The sequence below is a fragment of the Rhinatrema bivittatum genome, chromosome 6, assembly GCF_901001135.1.
Source record: "Rhinatrema bivittatum chromosome 6, aRhiBiv1.1, whole genome shotgun sequence".
Taxonomy (NCBI): Eukaryota; Metazoa; Chordata; class Amphibia; order Gymnophiona; family Rhinatrematidae; genus Rhinatrema; species Rhinatrema bivittatum.
Window position 1 is genome coordinate 177,873,507 of NC_042620.1, and position 21,702 is coordinate 177,895,208.

Genomic DNA, 21,702 nt, shown 5'->3' on the forward strand with positions numbered 1-21,702 from the left:
AAAGAGAAGGTAGGAGCAGGTAGCGAGTCAGGGAACATGGGCCCTCGAGGAGCAAGTACTGGTTTCCTGATAGCGACCTGAAAAGCAAGTGAGGCCCCCGAGGAGCGGGTACCCCGTTAGCGTTAAGAGTCCAATGGAAGATAGGAGATGCAGAGTAGCTGGGTACGGAGAGTGAATCCCATCCGTAAGATTCCCCTTGCTAACTCAAAGGCTAGCAAACATCGTAGGCTTTAAATATCTGGGCAGCATGACGTCATCACAGGGGGACACCCCGAGGTTCGCGCCAGGTAGGAAATAAGAGTGAGGGCCGCGCGGTGCGCGCGCCCTAAGGTACCAGCAGAGCATGGTGGGAGGGAGCGCCCAAGCTGGTTTGGGAAAGCCGGAGAGGACAGCAGGCAGACGCCGTGGCAGCCAGGCGTCTATCCATAGTGAGAGGAGGTGCAAAGAAAGAAAGGTAGGTGGAGTGAAGCCATCGGGAAGGGACAGTTGCAACACATAAGAGCTGCGCAGCACGAAGAGGCCACAGCTTTAGAGTCTACAGTGCGAGGAGTCCCAGGGTGAACCAGGTTAAGGTCCTCCCCAGCCAGTACTGGGATTCGGATCCACCGACAGTACACCGGACCTCTCTACCCTCAGCGGGAGCCTCCTTTAAACGGGGCTCCCCGGGGACGCACGCCTCTCAGTTTAGACCCAGCATCTTTCTCCTGGGTAGAATTTTTCAAAGGCCAACATACCTTTGTCCACATGCAACTGGCGCCTCCGATGACACAGTCACAACCTCCCCCAGAAGACCCTAACATCCTGGGACCCTCTAAACACAGAAGTGCCTCTCCCGCCCAAAATCCCCACCATTGGGGACACAGACACCTCGGGCGAGGATCAAGACTCCCTGGAGGAAGGGGAAATTCCCCCAGGAACGGAACCTTAGCGAACCATGAGGCGGTTCTTCGCCAAAGACGAACTATCAGACCTCGTGGCTCAGACCTTGAAAGAGCTCGCTATCCCAGGCACGAGTGCCACAGGGGAACCGAAGACGAACCCCTCCTCGAGGGTCTCCATCAGGCCTCCCGCTATTTCCCTTTGCTGCAAGCCATTCAACAGCTGATTGACCTGGAATGGGAGGCTCCGGAGGCCACGTTCAAGGGGGGACGAACCCTGGCAGCCCTATACCCCCGGACCCCGCTGCCAAAGATCTAGCATTCCCCAAAGTGGATGCCATGATTTGCGCGGTCTCAAAGCGCACTAACATCCCAGTCGAGGGAGGAGCGGCATTCGAGGATGTCCAGGACAGATGTCTGGAATCCATCCTCACAGTTATTCGACATATCAGCTATGTCACTACAGATTGCGGCCTGCTGTGCCGTGGTGGCACGCGCCTCCTTATCAAAAACCAGGAACACCACCACACCCGTCGAAGCACTAGAACCAGCAGTATCATTCCTCACGGATGCGACCTCCGACCTGGTGCGCACCGCGGCCAGAGGCGTTTCGTCCGTTGTGGCAGCCAGAAGGCAACTCTGGCCGAGAGCAAGAGAAACACGGGTAAGCCAAGCTTCCCTCTAAGACACCCATACCTACCGGGTTTCGGTGTTTCTCGGTTGAGCGCACTGGTGGTCTCCAGCTATAATCACATCAACCAATTCAGGCTAATCACGTTAACCAAGTTAATCAAGTTATTCAGTCACACATATATCCGCAATTGCTTTTTGAAGAGAATACTGAAGAGCAGAACTTCCTGCAGGGGTATATGTACTAGGGCTGACATCAGAATGAAATCTGACTCCGTCTCCAGCTGCTGTCAGCAGCACACTATACCCATTGGTCCTGAGTCCATCTGTCTACACTAAGGAAAACGAAATTATCAGGTAAGTATTTCTCTATTGGTGGAGTGCTGAAGAGAGGTTGTCCTTCTGAAAGGGTCTCCCATCTCCACAGTGGAACTCTGGAGCTCTGTCAGAGTGATCATCTGGTTCCTCATCACATCCCTGACCAAGGCCCTTCTCCTTCGATTGCTCAGTTTGGGAAAGCGGTCAGCTCTAGGAAGAGTCCTGGTGGTTCTGAACTTCTTCCAGTTAAGAATGATGAAGGGCACTGCGTTCTTCGGGACCTTTAATACTGCAGCAATTTTTTTGTACCCTTCACCAGATCTGTGCCTTGACACAATCCTGTTCCAGAGGTCTACAGACTATTCCTTTGACCTCATGACTTTGATTTTGCTCTGACATGCACTGTCAACTGTGGGATCTTATATAGACAGGTGTGTGCCTTTCCAAATCATGTCCACTCAATTGGGCTCCAGTCAAGTTGGATAAACATCTCAAGGATGATGAATGAAAACAGTGTGCACCTGAACTCAACTTTGAGTATCATAGCAAAAGATCTGAATACTTATGTAAATGTAATATTTCAGTTTTTTTTTTTTAATTAATTTGTACAAATTTCTACAAACCTGATTTTGCTTTGTCATTGTGGGGTATTGTGTGTAGACTGTGGAGGGAAAAAAATGCATATTATCCACTAAATGTGAAAAAAGTAAAGGGGTCTGTATGTCTATATACAGGGTGGTTAGTCCTGGGGGAATTTTGCGCAACTGCGGAATGCAGAATTTGCGCAGAATTCTCCCTTCCCACAGACTTTCTCCCTCGCTTCGCAGAATCGTAGATCTCCTCCCTCGCCTAGCAAAGCAGTCTTGGCTACACTGCCGCCAAGACTGCTATGCTAGCATGCTCGCCTGCTGGAAGAGGAAGCATCACGGCATGGGTGAAGTTCACATAGAGGCCTCGTGGCACAGGCGAGGTTAGAAAGCTCCATTGTGCGAAGGCCAAGACCATATAATTGGTGAGTGAGTTGGGTGGGGGAGAGAGAGGAGTGTTTCTTGTGGGGGTTTGAGGGGAAAGCAGGTGAATGGGGAAAGGGGCAGAGGTCAAGAGCAGGTGAATGGGGACAAGGGCATATTTCCATTTGTTCTGGGCCAGAGGTCTGCAGCCTTTGACATGTGTGCTCTGGCATTGGACAGCTGAGCAGACTCTGACTTCACCCACAGAGGTTGAGTTTAACCAAACATCATCCCCTGCTGCGCGAGACCGGCCCCACAGCAGCTGGAGATGTTTGGTTAAACGCAACTCCTGCTGCTGTATATGAGGCTTGGATCTAGCTTCTTGATTCAGTAGCAGCGGAGGTCATTGTCTGCTCAGCTGTCCAGTGCCATGAGTTGCTGACACTGGCCTAGAGTAGGTGAAAATGTGAATCCTCCTTTGACCTCTGCTTCTGTCCTGTTTACCTCCTCTCATGCCATCCCCTCTGTGGTGAAAGAGAGAGGACCCAGGGGCTGCTAGCGGACCTCATCCTGCTGGTGGCTGAAAAAGAGGCTCCGGCCCTGAGAGGTTATCTGTAAGCCCATGTGTTTGTTGTAAGCCAGTTTGGGTGGGTAGGTGTCTGCCTGGCAGTGTGTGTGTGTGTGAGAGAGAGAGTTTGTGGGGAGACAGAACACGTGTGTGAAGATGGTATGTGAGAGAAAGCATGTGACTAATAATTTGCAAAAAATATTGTGCTATTTTGACAAATGTGCAGAATTTAGAAGATGTGTGCACAAAATTTTAAATTTTTTTGGTGCAGAATTCATTTTCAAAAGTATGCATATATTTTACCTACAAAAAGCTACATCCACACATTAGCTGGTGTAAATATGTGCAGGTTGTTCTCATGAGATAATTTTCAAAGGGTTGTATGCATACACTTTCTCTTTGAAAACTGGTATAAAGTCTATGGGTAAATGATTTGAAATCTGTGTGGGCAGTTAGAAAATTATCCTCATAGAGGGCAATTTTCAAAGCTTTTTCTGTTTACCTGTGAGAAAAGCCCTGAAAATGTCCCACCTTCCTGTGGGTAAAAGTACCCACGCTAGTCACAGCATGGGCACTTTTACCAGTGTTGGGAAAAGGGGCAATGTTAAGGAAGGGAAAGTCCATGCGGGGCTTTCAAAATCAAATACTTGCCATTTGGCCAAAGTATGGGAGCTTTTTTTTCTTTTTTTAAATTACCTGGAGAGCTTGCAGTTGTACCTATGGTATTGCAAATACATTTGCAAAGGAATTTGGGGTGCGGGGGTCCCTTTGAAAGTTCAGCCATTCTTGGCATATATATTTGAACCTTTGGTCCACTGAAATTCACAAAATATTATGAACATCAGGATTGCTTTATAAAAATGTAGATGTATTTGCTTGTTTAAGCAAAATTGCAATTCAGAACTGTAAATGGACAGTTTACCTGGCACATCCTTCAACTTTCCTCTTTGTTTCCAAGAAATAATGGATGAGGAGCATATGATCAGTGAGAGGGAAATGGCGAACAACTCAGCAATGGAGAATTTGGAAGATGACCTGAATAAATCTTTAAATCGGGACACAGCTCTGCAACCGAGGTTCAACTACCTAGACTTGGAAAGGGAACTAGAATCCAAGACTGACCTAGTAAGGCTTGTGTTTTCTTATTTAATATGTTTTTTACATACGTAAATATTCATGTTCTTTTGTTAGCCCCCCCAGTGTTTTGATATAAATGTTGTTAGCAATGTGATAGGCAGGCCTTCCTCTCAGGTTTGTTTAACACTTTAGGTTCTTTATTGCTGGTCTTGATTTTTTTTTTTGTTGTTTTTTTTGTAAAATGTCCCTGACTCATAGCATTGTTTATTTTTAAAACGTCAAAGCTGAGTAAATATCATCATAAATGTTTCAAACATTTTTTATAATTAAAATGGGAGCTAATCATCTTCAGTGAGGCTAAAATGAAGAAAAGCTGCAAGAAGTTAAAACATCCCCCACATCGTACCAGTTACAGCCTTCTGTGTTGTGGATGACTGAATAAACGCTTCGAGCCAACAGCTGTGGAGAAAAACTTTTTATTAAATGCACAAAATATTATAGTAATAAGTTAAAGAGAAGGATGAGACAGAATGCTACGTAAAGCACCTGCATAAAACTCTCTCTCTCAAATGATTTCACAGATAAGACATTGAAGAGTATTTTACATTTGGCCTTTTCCAACCCCTAAAGCAGGTTACATAATTGTCCAAATTTCTCATGATTGGCTTTTTACTATAAACATTTAATCTGAATGGCTGAATGTATATTCGCTCTTGCTCTGCATGTAAATTAATCTTTGCTTTGTATGTAAATCTATGGGCCTGCAACTAGCTGCAGAATGAGCATGGCCTTGGTCCATTCTAAATATCATTTCTGTAACTCTGTGGCCCAGTTTTTTCTGTTATGTAAATATCTTTAGTAAGAGAATTCCACAATAAAATAAACCATACATAAAGCAAACAGTGTGCAGTTGTTCCTTCTACACTCTATTTACATATTACAACCATTAATCGTTTTTTCTGTTAATATGGCAGGAGGGTTGGCTGGCAACAGAATTTAAGGGAGGGCTGCCCCCCCCCCCCCCCAGGCTCTTCCTTCAGTGGTTTTTCTTTTGGTCAGTACCTCTGCTAGCATCCTATCCTCCTGTTCGCTCCAGCGAGGCCTGATACTCCTCGTTGCAGTGTCTTCGCGGGGAGTTGTATCGGGCCACGCTGGGAGGTGGGGGGAACAGAGGAATTTTGGGGCAGTAAGGGTGCATTCTCCTATTCTTCCCCTCTTGCAGCCTACTTTGTGTCTTCTCACCCTCCCCTGGATCGCGTCTGCTCAGCGGGAGCAGGCTGCTGCGCTGCTCGGCACAGGGGGTGATCCTCTGTGTGGGTAGCACGTCCTCTGTCCAGTGGTCACGAGTTCCCACCTTCTTCCCCCGGGTTGCAGCCGGTGCAGGTGTGGGCTGCTGCTTGCGTACAGATGGGGGGGTGGAGCACCCGGCTCCTGCGCCTCCGTGCTGTCAGGCTTGCGCTCATCGTCCTGCCCCGTCTTTCCGTGTTGCTTGTGCGCCGTTGCTGCTTCTGTTCTGGGTTGGTGTTTTTGGTTCGGGCCGCTGGCCAGGTTGCTGCACGCACCAAAACCTTTTTCTTTTCATCTTGCTGCACCCCTCCTTTTGTTTTCTGGGCGGATTTGTGCAGGGTAAGCCTCACCTACCTGGGCTCACATTTCTCTTGGGGGGGGGGGGGGTTTATTCCTCGTCCTGGTGCACTGATGAGCCATGGTGTGTCCATGCATGTCCCCCTGCCCGGCAGCGAATGGAGATGGAGGATCTGCTTGGGGGACCAGGCTGAGAAGGGAAGAGCGTGGCCGGTGGTGCTATGGCTGGGGACGGGGAGGCTCGTGCGTTTGGTGCTGCCGGCGTAGGTCTGGCTTCAGGCAGTGCCCTGCAGCTTGTGATCAGCACGGTGTTCGTTGTGTTCCGAATGTGGGGCCCCCCCCCCCTTCTCTTTTCTTCCCTAGCAGCAGCCATGGTGCATTGTTGAGCCGAAGCAGGGCATGCTACTGTGCCATCCATGCTTATCGGTGCTGCGGCCTGGGTGGGGTTGGCCCCCATAGTTGACGGGACAACCAGCCAGGCCGGCAGACTCTTGCTGTCGGATCAAGAGGCATTGCGGCTGCTTCCTGCTGGTGCTGCAGTGTCTTATTATTCTTTCCACGATGCATGCTTGTATCTGAGATCTTCGAGCTTTAGCGGGGACTGCTCATGACTGGTGGGATGGCCTTGACGGCTGTTTGGTCTCCGAAGTGAAGGTGTGTGGCTGCATGCGATTGCCAGGACCGGGTCGGCAGGCTGGCAATGTCTTTTTCAATTAGCGGGGATGTCAGTGACCACCACTTGGTCCACACGGGGCTCTGGCTTGCCTGGTGGAGAGGGGAAGGTGGAGGCAGCTGAGAAGTGGGGAGTTTCTCTCTCCTTGAGTGGGCTGGGAATCTGCAGGGCCATGTGGCCTAGACCATTCAGTGGTTTGGGCAACTAGCTTGTTTCGCTCTCTTGCCATCCTCTCCCCCATGGGCCCCATTGCTATCAGCTGTCTGGTGCCTATTTTCTCCATGCCTTTTTGTACTGCCGCTCCATACAGATTACCCTATGTTTATGTTGAAGGACTAACTACTGCTCCATTCAGGTTATCCCCATGCCTCCCGTGGGAGATGTATTGCTGCCACTCTGCAGGCTACCCCATGTTTCTGTTAAGGGTACTTTTGGCCGCTCCATGCAGGTTACCCCCAGGCACCCTTTTAGGGTATTAACGGCTGCACCATACAAGTTACCCCCATGCCTTGCTGTGTAGACAGCATGCCGCCACTCTGTGCAGGTTACCTTCCATGCCTTATGTTAAGGGCAATAGTCACTGTTTTTTGTGCTATTTACCCCATGTCTTCTGCTAAAGATAGCAACCAATGCTTCAGGCAGGTTGCTCCCCATATCTTCCAGTAAAGGCAGTAGCATGGAAAACACTGTAAGCCAATAAGACCCGCGGCTACACAGGACTATTCATCCTGGCTACCACGTCTTATTTTCAGACTTCCAGCACTGGCTGGTAGGCATTTAAATAATAAAAAATTTTAATTTATCCTCTCCTCCTTTTGTTCATTGTATCTATATCCTGCTTATTATCAGATATATAGGAGTTTGGAGCAATTTTGTTTGAGTACCTTTTATTAAAAGAAGAAAATTGTTCCTCTCAGTTGAAAGCATGCAGGTGTTTCCGCAGTATAGCAGCCTGTTAGCTCCACGACAGGTCACTCTGACCAGGCAGCATAAGCCATTAGCATCATTGCCTAGAGAGTACCATACATTAAAACTCCTCATTCTTATTTTCAGGCTTCCAGCATTGGCATGCAGGCAACTTTTAAAATTTAATTTATTACTCTTCCTGTTTTACTGCACCCTTGGTCTGCTCACATCCACAGCCTGCCTACGATCGGACAACATAGGCAGCCATGGAGCTATTCTGTCTGCATACATTGGAGTTAATTACAGCGCCCTTTTTTATCCATCTTGAGTTCCATTGAGTGAGTTCAGCTCCTGTCATATACCAGTCTGAGAGACAGGGATAATGCTCAGGGAGCCTGAGACGTGGCCACATTTGGGGTGCAGGCTGCTGGGTTTGAGGGCCCTTTGTACTAACCCAGTGGGCCAAAATCATATTCTTCACTTGGTCTAGCTTTTGTCTTAGACTGACAGTATTAAAATCCAGACATTTTAAGTACATTTAGTGGTATTACTATGCATCCACTGCCCTGCTGAATTGTCAGATAATACGGGCAGTTTGGAGTCAATTTATCTTTTTGCCCTCGCATTCCAGGTGACACAGTCAATTTAGCCGAAGACCCTTGGTCACATATCTTTCATGGTGCCTTTTCATGAAGCAGGCATAGTATGGTAGCCCAATTTGCTGGTCATTAGGGTATTTAGCCGCCGTGGATCATAGGGACGACTGAAAGAGACCATATGGTCGATCCAGTCGGCCCAGTAATTTGTTAAGGTAGTAACAGCCGGTCTGTCCAGTTTATGCTCAAGCTGCAGTGAAGGGTATTAACGCCTTGTGCAGGTTTCTTATTACCTTACGTTAAAGGTTCAAACCAAAGCTGCTGAAAAACAGAGCAAAGAATTTGGTTAACAACATCTTCAGGGTTAGAAGCCTTTTGAATCAGACCTTAACATCCTTTGGTTAGGATGTTGCTGGGTTACAATCTTGCAGGTTATCATATCAGGGGCAGTATGTGCATTCAGTTGTTGGCAGCCTTTTTCTGCTAGCCAACGTCCTTGTTAATATTCCTATGATCCTTATGATATAAGATGGGCAGACAAAACCTGATGTGCTTTTTAATGCTCCTTAATTCAGACCCCCCTCAGGCGGAACCAGAGTTTGCAGGAAAACGTTACTATAGCTGGCATAGCATCGGGCAGCTGTGGCTTAGCCGCTGTGGACAAGGCAATTGGGCCGTATCATTAGAACTGTCCAATTCTCCAAATCTCTTTCAGCACCCAGGCACCTCTTCTTTGTTTCGGCATTCTCTTGGTAATGGGCTCCTATTACATTGCCTTTGAGAGAGTCCTTGGCAGTTTCTGGGTGTGAAGCAAGATCTTTACACATCTAATCTGTCAGTATGAACGATCTTGCTTATTAACAAAATTTAGCCCATTTTCCTGTACTGTCTCATTTAGCCTTAACATCCCCTTAAATTTCCTTTCTTGTGCCCGGATATCTTTGGTCTTGATCCCATGCTGCCTGACTTCTTTTCATGGAGAGGCCATGATTGGTTTGGCAGGTTACTCCAATGAATCCTGTGCGCTGGGGAGACAGAAGGATAGCCCTCAAGCTAAGGTTCATTTCCCTCGACATTAGCATGGGCCCCCTCTCTTCTTCAGGAATTCAAGGCCACAGCCAGAGGTAGAGCGGGTAATATTGCCACTTACGTAAGTTAATGCAGAATTATAAATGATCAATCAGCTTCTTGGTTGGGATAGTCTGGCATTTGTAGACAGATACCTTACTCAGCATCTCGGTGACAATCTGAGTAGCTTAGTATAAGGGATACTCACTATCTCTGATGCCTTCTATGATCCAGCATGCATATGTCAGCATTTTCGAAGACCAGAACGTATTAGCACATTCCTCTAAGGTGAATTTGGGATGGCCCATAGCAATGGTTGCCCTTGCACAGTGTGTGGGCTAATCGAAGTTAATTTCTGCATTACTGCCAGCGAATGAAAGGCGATTTATAAATGCCTATAATCTAAACTCTAGCGTATGCACGCTAGCGTTTAAAGGACCATGGATAAGTAACCCTGAAATATTATAGGCTGGTAATCGCCCAGCGTTTGATTCATTTCCTAAGCGTAGTGGCTATACATTTTTCAATTGGGTCTACCGGCTCTGGCATCCTCACACTATATAATAGTTTACATCTCTTACAGCGAGGTCTCCAGGCCAAAAACACTAGACAAGTTAGCGCTATGCATCTGTGCGCTAGAAATGAGTTCAGTGGACCCCTGGCAGTAGGGATGATTATCTCACAGGCTGGGAAAGTTATGCAGTATCTTCCTAGGGTTTTTTAGAAGGAGGGTGCTATCTTCTAGAAGTATGCATTTCAGGTAAGATATTAAACAGGAGCATCAGGAGTTGTAAAAGCTCTAAGTGGCATCAGTGTTAAGATATGATGTGGGCGACAATATGCAGAATGTTCCTGTGGATTGTGAAGTGATGGTGCTATCCCTGGATAGGATGATGCTGTGTCCGGAGCGGTTTGCACTGCAAGTATGATACTGAACAGGAACATTGCGAGTTCGGACTCACTTCTGATAAAGATACTGCACAAGAGCACCATGAGTGATTAAAGCGTGATGTCACATCATTAGGTGTAAGATATTGCGTGGGTGACAACATGCAATGTCCTCCCGTGGGAGGAGGGACAATGCTCCATCTGGTGCATTAAGCATTTTGGGTAAGTTATCGAACAAGAGCATTAAGTACTATAGAAACTGTAGGGAGCATCAAGGGTTGTAGGATATGGCCACAGCTGGGTGTGTGTGTGTGGGGGGGCCCCATAGCAGTGAGGTATCACTGCTGCGGGCCTGTGGCAGGGATGACCACGACCCGGAGTGCACGGCATGTGCAATTCTTGAAAGCTGGCTAGTAGGAAATACCAAGTAGCAGGGTATTCCTGCTCCTAAGTTACATCTGTGGGTGACAGTGAGAGGAGTTGTCTATCAAGTCTTCAGCTTCAACGGCCGGGATTTGGCCTGCACATCATCCAAAATTATGTTGGCATGCTTAAGGAGTGATACTGGCTCTTTTATGGAGCAGTATTCTCATTTCCCCAGGGGTGACTAAGTCCTCATCTGCTGAATTTCAACTTGCTAAATGTTCAATAGTATTAGGCAGCAGCAAACATAGCACCGTTGGGGGACACACACACAGGGTTGTCAAAGCCTTGCCCCTCTGGTTATCCTGCAATCAATCCTGATTCCTAACAAAGTTCTCAGGAGTGTGAACATTTAGCAAATTGAAATTCAGCAGATGAGGATTTGGTCACTCCTGGGGGAATGAGAATACTGTAGCAATTGATGCTTTATAAATAGAATGAATGATAGTGATTGTTCTATTGTTTGCAATATAATAGTTGTACTCTATGACCTATGCTGCAGCCATATCCATCCAATAAAAAGATCTTTCTTCTTTTGCATAATAGACTAACACTGATTTCTTACAAATATGACAGACGGGGGCAATTATTGATAGGTGACAGGAGGCGGTTGCACCTGAATGGGTTGTGTGACATGTAAAAAGCATTTCACTGCCTCTTCACCACTCTTTATCCCAATAGGGTTTTGTGCCCCTACAATACCTGCATGATTCACCTTTGTTCTGTCCAGGTAAAAAAAAGATCTGTCCGACACTGGCACTCAGAGCAGTATTGTTCTTCTCTTCTTCTAAGATTGAGTTTAGCAGCTCATGGCAAAAGCTTTCTGATGTCAGATATGTTTGGGATCTGGGTAAAAACTAATTAGAAAAAAAATGACAGTAAAATTCCATCTGTACTTGTAGTTTGGGATCTTTGGAGGTTGAGATTATACCTTTTGTTGGATCAACATAAAAATCTCAAGATTTCACCTGAAGAAAGGTGGTCTGTATTCTCAAAAGCTTGTGTGCATCATCATCTTAGGGTAAATCTTAATTAGTTCAATAAAAAGTATAATGGCCTGCAGGGAATTTGGTTTCTCCAGTATTAGTATGTCCATAAAACCTCTTTATATGTTGGCTCTGGAGAAGCTGAAGTGAATGTGCTGATCTAGATAGTATCTGTAACACTAAGCGGCATGCATAACCTTGAGTTAAAATGGCTATAACTTTTTTTTCTCTCCAGCAGTTTCTGCCTACTCCTTTGGCTTCAGTCAGAATGGGCCTATGTTGGGTACATCAGCAGGAGCCTTTGTTTTACACCTAGCCAGGTTCCCCTCTTCCCACACTTCTACAACTCCCCCCCACCCCCCCCCCCCCCCAGCAGTGATAGTCCTTGGCCAGGGGCCACAGACTCCTGCTCTTTCCGGAACCCAGTATTGTCGCCCAAGAATCTGGCCAGTAGTTGTCTGTTAGACAAGGGCTAACTCTCCCTTTCCCCAGGGATTGTGAGTGCTGCCTTCAAATCATCCCCAATCCTGGCTGACTTGGGGAGTAGAAGCTGAGGTCAGCCACCATGCTAGCCATGGCTAAGATTTTAAACAGAGAGAACAGCTCAAAGTGTCTGCTAAAATCACTGGAAGAAACTGTAATTTATTTTTTTGCTCAGATAAGGAATATAAACCTCACAAAAATTGAGCACTGACTATCAAAAAGTGGATTCATAAAAAGGTCTCTAGCAAAGTTAAAAAATAACAAGTGTTTATCCATCACCATCCGGAATGGTGACTAACCGCACTTCAAGTACAATGAAGGACCCAGTTTGTAAAGAAAAAACGTTTTGTATATGAAAATTTGATATTGTAATGGTATCTTACAAAAGAAAAACAGGAGATGAAAAAATCGTATTCCTTTTTCTTAAATTTATTGTAATCCAGTCCAAATAATTTGTTTAGAGATGTGTATGCAGTGTCCAAACTGTGTTGTGCTCAAAGATACCAAACTCGACAAGTCTTATCCATCATATTCAGCATTCTTACTGCATCTGATTAAAGTAGACTCATCACCTTAACTTATTCTCAGTAAATCTGTTAGTCTATAATGGCTGACCAACTCCAGTCCTTAAGAACCACAAACAGGCCTACTTTTCAGGATATCCACAATGAATATGTGTGTGAGAGATTTGTATACACTACCTCCATTGTATGCAAATTTCACATGCATATTTATTTTGGATATCCTAAGAACCCAACTGATTGGGGGTCCTCCAGGACAGGGTGGAAACCACTGACTTAGCACATACATGCATAAGTCTGTGCACCTAAAGTTAGGCCTGTATTTTTATAAACTGTTCAATAGGAGATGCACAGTTTATAAAATACCACATCACCACCCCAAAATTACATGTCTGTTTCAGTACACACCTATTTTTTTTAAACAATTTGTTTATTAAGATTGTTTCAATTTGGACAGCTCACAACCTTTTCCATGAAAAATCATCATATCAATTATTAGTAAAAACTCTAATTTCAAAGAAAATAAGAAAATGACTTGTGATGTAGATACATATCATGCACTTGATGCACAACCAAAACATCTAAAAGATTTTCCCCCTTTTGGATTTAAACTGTTTATTGAAGACAACATACAAACAAAACACCCATATAAACTTGTTTCTTGAATACATTGGGTAACCGATACAAAAACAGTAACACTTTTTTCTTCTCCCTTCCCCCAGTTTAACACATTCAGTTCCATTCACCCTTCACAAAAGAACAGATATTAAACTCTGTCTACCATATATACTGGTAATTTTAAAGCCACTATGTGATGGATAGAAATGATCCCAGTTCCAACAAAGGTTTATAACTCTGTGCCAGAACTGGCCATAAGAAACATTTGTACGTATCTGTTTGTGTTTGTACTAATTCTCATTTTTTTTTCTTTGATAAGCAGGGCTGAATTAGCCATTACATGCTCTACTAAGCACATGCAGGAATTCTCGGCTGGGCTTTGCCTCATAAGCCCCTTCAGTCCTTTTTTTTTTGGTCTGAGCACTAGCATGGATGTAAACCTATCTCTCTTTTTTTTTTTTACCTGTGAAAATGTATTATCTTTTTACTTTAAAATTGCCTAGTTGCCTTAGCAGCTTCTACAGCACTTTTCAGTAATATAAAAAAAAAAGTTTGACCTTTTTTGGTCCTTGCTCTGTCCAGTAAGAAGAAATCCATGATGAGTTGGTTCAAGAACTGTATTTGTGGTAGAAGCATGTCCATCACTGACAGGCATAAATTCTGCTACCATTACCTTGGACTGGGTCACGACCAGGCCAACTGTTGCCACTGTGGACGATGTCACCATGTACTCAAAATGATGGCCTAGGAAATGGAGGAACCGTGTAAGTCTCTTAGAAGCTCAAACCTTGATAGCATCCATTGGGGCACACTGTATGGCTTGGTTGAGAGCCATTAGCCTACGCGATGATATCCATGAAAAGTTGCTGGATGTCCCATGCCTAAATGAGCACCATTTTGGAGAAAAGAGAGATACGGTTGCTCGAATAGAGGCACAAAATGTAGAAGTCCAGTCCCTCTCTTAAGGGAGAAGAACAGTAGTCTTCTGCAAGGCATCCTAACTATACTTGACACAAGGTTTAATGACGGTGGAGACCCTTGATAATAGTGATTATAACAAAATCAGATTTTCCTAGCGTGTAGCCAGATGGACTCAGAACAAATGGGTATAGTGTGCTCGTGCTAGCAGTTGGAGACGGATCTGACGTCAGCACGGGTACATATACCCCCACAGGAAGTGTAGCAACTCAGTAATTTCCGTCTCCAAAGCAGTTTGGAGTGCCTGCACGCTCGCAGAGCGTGTTTTCCAATACTACTTTCTATTTTCTACTTTCTATATTCTACTTACTAAATTTCTACAGGAACATCGAGCCCCGCACTCCGGCGGTGATACCCTCGGGTCCCTCCCCCAGTTGAGTTTCCCGGGGTGATTTCCGCGATCCCTCGGAGGTTTAGGCCTCGGTCCAGTGGCCGAATCGCGGCAGGGATCTAGCCCCCGAGCGAGAAGGGCTTGGGCCGGGCTGAGAGGCGCCTTGGTCCCGGCGTGGACCTAGAGGCAGCGGGTGCATTTCCTCAAGCGCGGCGGTGAAGGTATTTCCCCTCTCCCCCCGCAGCCGGAGACCGCCCGGGTTCCAACCGGGAAGCGCCGAGGATCAGGTAAGGCGTATATCTCTTACTTTTGGTCTCCAAGGTACGAGGATCGGCGGCGTTGCCTGTATGCGGCACGCCATGGAGGTCGCCATTTTGTCGGCCTTGTTCAGGTATTGAGCGCCCATGATAGGCGCCTGTATATGATTCAGCGCATATTGTGTATCATTGTGCGTATATTGCTGACCGCATACTAATGAGCGCATATTGGATATCATTGAGCGTATGTTGCTGACCGCATACTAATGAGCGCATATTGGATATCATTGCGTGTATATTGCTGACCGCATATTATTGAGCGCCTGTTGTATTAAGCGCATATTGCTGCCGCATATTATTGAGCGTATATTGCTGCCACATATTATTGAGCGCCTGTTGTATTAAGCGCATATTGCTGCCGCATATATTGAGTAAACAATAACCAACCTCATTTCCTAAAATATATAATTCTTCAACCTCCACAACAAATTAGGAAAACTCTAGATTTCGTGGTTTTTTGTGCGGTTGCCTTCTGTGGTCCAGCCCTTTAGTTTGACTGGCCACTTAGATGGCTTCCGTATTTTATTCTTCAATTTTTATTCACAATATTTTTGCATTTTTTATTTATTAGAATAAGATCTAAAATTGCTCCCTCTCTTGTCGGTTCCTGAACCAATTGCTCCATAAAGCTATCATTTATTCCATCCAGGAATGTTATCTCTCTAGCGTGACCCGATGATACATTTACCCAGTCTATATTGGGGTAATTGAAGTCTCCCATTATTACTGCACTACCAATTTGGTTAGCTTCCCTAATTTCTCTTAGCATTTCACTGTCCATCTCACCATCTTGACCAGGTGGATGGTAGTATACCCCTATCACTGTAGTCTTCCCTGACACACAAGGGATTTCTACCCATAAAGATTCAATTTTGTATTTAGTCTCATGCAGGATGTTCATCACAACTCCTTGTTTCTTTATTGCTATACTTCACTGTTGCCTTACCCTAAAAGTATCTTCATTGATAAATTCTTACAATCCACCCCGAACATAAAGCGCCACACTATGCAGGTGACATCCCGAACATAAAGCGCCACACTATGCAGGTGACATCCCGAACATAAAGCGCCACACTATGCAGGTGACATCCCGAACATAAAGCGCCACACTATGCAGGTGACATGAAGTTTCTCATACCCAAAAAACAAATCTAGAAACAGCTGGGAGAAAATCTGTATCCTTCACCACCATCTAAAATTGGGCAACAAATAAGCTTTGCCTGAACTCAAGCAAAACAGAGATACTGTGTATACAAAAAGCAAATGGCCAAGTCCTGGACATAAAAATCCCTTTTGGGACCCATGAACTCCCATTAAAATTACAAGTATGGAGTCATGGGATTCTTCTGGACACTGAGCTATCCATGCTACCTCATTTCCAAGCATCCTTGGAAAAACTGCCTCTACCATTTACCAGGTCTACACAGACTCTCACCATATATTGAGAAGAAGAGTCTGACCACAGTAATCTGTCATAAAATCTCAGCTGGATTACTGCAACACAGTATACAATGGCTTGACAACAAAAGGCCTTCACAGTCTTCTGGTAATTTAAAATGCCACAGCACACCTACTAGAAGGTTTTGTTTTTTATATTTGCTCAGTGTAATTCCAACTTAACTTAGGTATGCACACTGTGTTTTTTCTGGGATGACCCTGAAGCCTCACATTCTCAACAAGCCCGACATGGGTCTATGTTTCGAATGAAGCCGTTCTTTTTCAAGGGCTCAATAACAGCGTCTATGAATAAAATGCATGTAATAAAATATGTATCAAGAACAAATCTCTATGGCATACAAATCAACTACTGAATTCAAGGTGATATTTAGCCCTGAAAAAGAACGGCTTCGTTCTAAACATAGACCCATGTCGGGCTTGTTGAGAATGTGAGGCTTCAGAGTCATCCCAGAAAAAACACAGTGTGCATACCTAAGTTAAGTTGGAATTACACTGAGCAAATATAAAAAACAAAAAATATATGTTCACTTAAAACTGACCTAAGATTATAAATAAGGCTGAGTCATACAGCGACATTGCTCCAACGATGAAGCCTATTATGAATGGTCAATTGCATAACTAAAGTGTCTTTCACTATTGTACTGCTGGCACTTTTGGCAATCTGTTTGATACGTTAAGTATTTGCCATAGTCCTTGACATTTATACATTCTTTGGGATCACGTGATTTATTATTTGGTAATCATTACCGTGCCATTATCTATTGATCTTCATCACAACTCCTTGTTTCTTTATTGCTATACTTCACTGTTGCCTTACCCTAAAAGTATCTTCATTGATAAATTCTTACAATCAAAGAAATGTATTTATTATTGTGATGACTACTGTGTTTTAATGACGTTAAGGGTTCAGTTTTCAAAAGCATTTCTGCGCATAAAATGCAGTTTGTGTGAAAATTGTTTTTTGAAAATTGGGTGTTTTTATTCGCAGAAAAGTACACGCGGAAGCAATTCTATGCGTACTTATATGCGCACAGCAAAGAGGTGTTCGCGGAGGCGGGATGGGGATAGCATTTACGCACATACTTTCCATTTTTGAGAGTTAGCATGTAAATCTAGTCACATATATTCCTATCAGCTTGTTACCTAACGAGCAGGTGTAAATGTGGGCCTGAAGGTAGTGCTGGGTTTCACACGTACCGGCTAATTTTCAAAGTGGATTTATTCATGTAAATCTGATTTGAAAATTCAGGCTAGCTCTCCATGGACCACTGAAAATTGCTCTCCATGAATTTAGACAGTTTGTAACACTCTTTGAACTCCTTATTTGGAAAAGCATGGAATAAATAAACGATGATGAGATATATAATTTCTGATCATATGGCTGCAGTGGCAATATAATTTTCAATTATGAGTCCTTGTCATACAGCATAAGCAGGGCCTCTATTCTCCTGTAATGCTGCTGTGAGGGCCATAAAATGAAGCCCTCGCTGTACAATTGGCTGGTACACGCAGATTTTCAGGAGATCAGAAGCCAGATTGGGGAAGGGCAGTGGGTGTGCACTTCCCTTTCCTAGCACTCTTCCAGATAGCAAGAGTGATAGTATCTTGGATTGCATTGTCCCTCTCTGCCACTGGAGCCCATCCAGAGCTTTGAACCATGTGACACAAAGCTTGAGTTGGGCCCCAGGCAATAGAAATAGGATATATTGCACACACTGCTGCTCTCCTCTTTCTTCTTCTTTTCCTGTCCTGGATTGACAGGAGGAAGGGGGCAAGGAATTAAGGAGGTGGCATGAAGGGGGGAGATCAGGAAAGGGATGAGAGGAGAGATCAGAGGTGAAGGGGGCTGGGGTGGTTGAAGACAGGATCTGCATGGGGGATGCCAAAAGATTGACTGTAGGGAGGATGAGAGGAATGTGACTGGATGGAGTTGAGAGGAAACAGTGGATGGGGAGAAGAAGGGAAGGAATGCAGTTGGGTAGAGATGGTTGGGGATGCAAGGAAGAGTAAGGCTGGAGCCAAGGGATGATCACTCTTCCACATTCATATCCCTCCCCCAAATTTCAGAAGTTCCCTTTACCCCCAGCCGGAAAGAATTAAGGATCATTATATGAATCCCTAGGGAAGTAGATTTCAGAAACTCAGGAAACATTTTTTCACGGAAAGGATAGTGGATGCCAGGAATATGCCCCTCCTGGAGGGGTAGTGAAAATAAAGACAGTGATTGAATTCAAAAGGGTGTGGATAAACACAGAGGATGTCTTGTGGCAAGAGGATGGAAATGAAGCACTGGGGTAACCTGTGATAACTTTTCTATTTGGGGGTAAGGAGCAACAATCATAACCCTAAAAAGAAGGTATGGTGATAACATGCAAAGAGTGGTGGTTTCAGTCCTAAAGGTGAGGTGGTAACTTACACTGAGCGGCAATTACAACTCTAGGTATCTTGCTGGGCAGACTGTATAGGTCATTATGATCTTTATCTGCCATAATTTACTATATTCCAATTCCTCTCACCATGTTTTTCCTCATTCTACCGTGCTTCCCCCCCTCACCTCTCTTATGGTGCTTCACTCCTCCTCCCCCCTCCTCATCTTTTCCTGTCATGATTCTCTCTCCCCCTCTTTTGTCCTCCATGTATACAACCTTTCACACATCTCCCACAAATGTTTCCTCCCTGTCATCATACCTCCATTCCATGCCATAGGAAGTAAGTCAGGAAGTCAGTAGCATGGAGACAGTGGGAAGCTGCACTTGCCTGATCCCTGCAGCTCCTCCCCCTTCCCCTTGTGCATTCTAATTTTGGACTCTTGATGCCAGCATGGAAAGTTGGTGACTGGAAAATTTCTAGCCTTGGTAATAAACTTTTTTCTAATTTTTTTTTCATTGATAATTTTTTTCTGGTCATATTCATTTTTCTTTTTGTTGTGTCTGGTTCTTCACGATTACTAATAGAACAGTGTAATTGTAACATGAGTGCAAAGGTTAAAAGTGTTCAACAGGCTTGGACATTGTTTAAAAATACAATCCTAGAGGCGCAGTCCATATGTATTCCGCGCATTAAGAAAGGTGGAAGGAAGGCAAAACGATTACCATCATGGTTAAAAGGTGAGGTGAAAGAGGCTATTTTAGCCAAAAAAAATCCTTCAAAAATTGGAAGAAGAATCCATTTGAAGAAAATAGGATAAAACATAAGCATTGTCAAGGTAAGGGTAAAACATTGATAAGACAGGCGAAGAGAGAATTTGAAATGAAGTTGGCCATAGAGGCAAAAACTCATAATAAAAACTTTAAAAAATATATCAAAAGCAAGAAACCTGTGAGGGAGTCGGTTGGACCATTAGATGACAGAGGGGTTAAAGGGGCTCTTAGGGAAGATAAGGCCATTGCAGAAAGACTAAATGAATTCTTTGCCTTCGTGTTTACTAATGAGGATGTTGGGGAGATACCAGTTCCGGAGATGGTTTTCAGGGGTGATGAGTCAGACGAACTGAATGAAATCACTGTGAACCTGGAAGATGTAGTAGGCCAGATTGACAAACTAAAGAGTAGCAAATCACCTGGACCAGATGGTATGCATCCTAGGGTTCTGAAGGAACTAAAATGAAATTTCTGATCTATTAGTTAAAATTTGTAACCGATCATTAAAATCATCCATTGTACCTGAAGACTGGAGGGTGGCCAATGTAACCCCAATATTTTAAAAAGGCTCCAGGGGCGATCCGGGTAACTATAGACCAGTGAGCCTGACTTCAGTGCCGGGAAAAATAGTGGAAACTATTCTCAAGATCAAAATCGTAGAGCATATAGAAAGATATGATTTAATGGGACACAGTCAACATGGATTTACCCAAGGGAAGTCTCGCCTAACAAATCTGCTTCATTTTTTTTGAAGGGGTTAATAAACATGTGGATAAAGGTGAACTGGTAGATGTAGTGTATTTGGATTTTCAGAAGGCGTTTGACAAAGTCCCTCATGAGAGGCTTCTACGAAAATTAAAAAGTCATGGGATAGGAGACGATGTCCTTTCGTGGATTACAAACTGGTTAAAAGACAGGAAACAGAGAATAGGATTAAATGGTCAATTTTCTCAGTGGAAAAGGGTAAACAGTGGAGTGCCTCAGGGATCTGTACTTGGACCGGTGCTTTTCAATATATATATAAATGATCTGGAAAGGAATATGACGAGTGAGGTTATCAAATTTGCGGATGATACAAAATTATTCAGAGTAGTTAAATCAAAAGCAGACTGTGATACATTACAGGAGGACCTTGCAAGACTGGAAGATTGGGCATCCAAATGGCAGATGAAATTTAATGTGGACAAGTGCAAGATGTTGCATATAGGGAAAAATAACCCTTGCTGTAGTTACACGGTAGCTCCATATTAGGAGCTACCACCCAGGAAAAAGATCTAGGCATCATAGTGGATAATACTTTGAAATTGTCGGCTCAGTGTGCTGTAGCAGTCAAAAAAACAAATAGAATGTTAAGAATTATTAGGAAGGGAATGGTTAATAGAACGGAAAATGTCATAATGCCTCTGTATCGCTCCATGGTGAGACCGCACCTTGAATACTGTGTACAATTCTGGTCGCTGCATTTAAAAAAAGATATAGTTGTGATGGAGAAAGTACAGAGAAGGGCAACCAAAATGATAAAGGGAATGGAACAGCTCCCCTATGAGGTAAGGCTGAAGAGGTTAGGGATGTTCAGCTTAGAGAAGGGACGGCTGAGGGGGGATATGATAGACGTCTTTAAGATCATGAGAGGTCTTGAACGAGTAGATGTGACTTGGTTATTTACACTTTTGAATAATAGAAGGACTAGGGGGCATTCCATGAAGTTAGCAAGTAACCCATTTAAGACTAATCAGAGAAAATTCTTTTTCACTCAACGCACAATAAAGCTCTGGAATTTGTTGCAAGAGGAGGTGGTTAGTGCAGTTAGTGTAGCTGGGTTCAAAAAAGGTTTGGATAAGTTCTTGGAGGAGAAGTCCATTAATGGCTATTAATCAATTTTACTTAGGGAATAGCCACTGTTATTAATTGCATCAGTAGCATGGGTTCTTCTTAGTGTTTGGGTAATTGCCAGGTTTTTGTGGCCTGGTTTTGGCCTCTGTTGGAAACAGGATGCTGGGCTTGATGGACCTTTGGTCTGACCCAGCATGGCAATTTCTTATGTTCTTATGAGTGTAAATGTTGTTGACTGATGTGAGCAAAGCAAAATAAAGATGCAGTTTTTTTCTTTTTTTTTTTCCTCTATAGATAGATGACAAAGAATTTGATATCCCACAAGTTGACACTCCTCCAACACTGGAAAGCATCTTGAATGAGGTAAAAAAAAAAATCATATGATAGGAATAGAATTGGAATTACTAAGAACTTACAAGATGCATTGCAAGTTTTGCATTGTTACATATCTTTGTGGATATACCTCCTGTATGTTTGT

The 21,702-nt window shown here is 44.1% G+C and overlaps 1 protein-coding gene across 5 annotated transcripts in view; it reads left to right on the forward strand.

Moving 5' to 3' along the window:
• VPS8 (VPS8 subunit of CORVET complex) overlaps window positions 1–21,702 on the forward strand; it is an 818,099-nt gene that overhangs the window by 6,688 nt on the left and 789,709 nt on the right. For all 5 annotated transcript variants that reach the window (XM_029606199.1, XM_029606197.1, XM_029606196.1 and 2 more), the window contains exons 2-3: window positions 4,303–4,469; window positions 21,519–21,587. In XM_029606199.1, coding sequence (XP_029462059.1) covers window positions 4,308–4,469; window positions 21,519–21,587 — 231 coding nt within the window. In that variant the 5' untranslated portion in view covers window positions 4,303–4,307. The remainder of the gene's footprint in view (window positions 1–4,302; window positions 4,470–21,518; window positions 21,588–21,702) is intronic.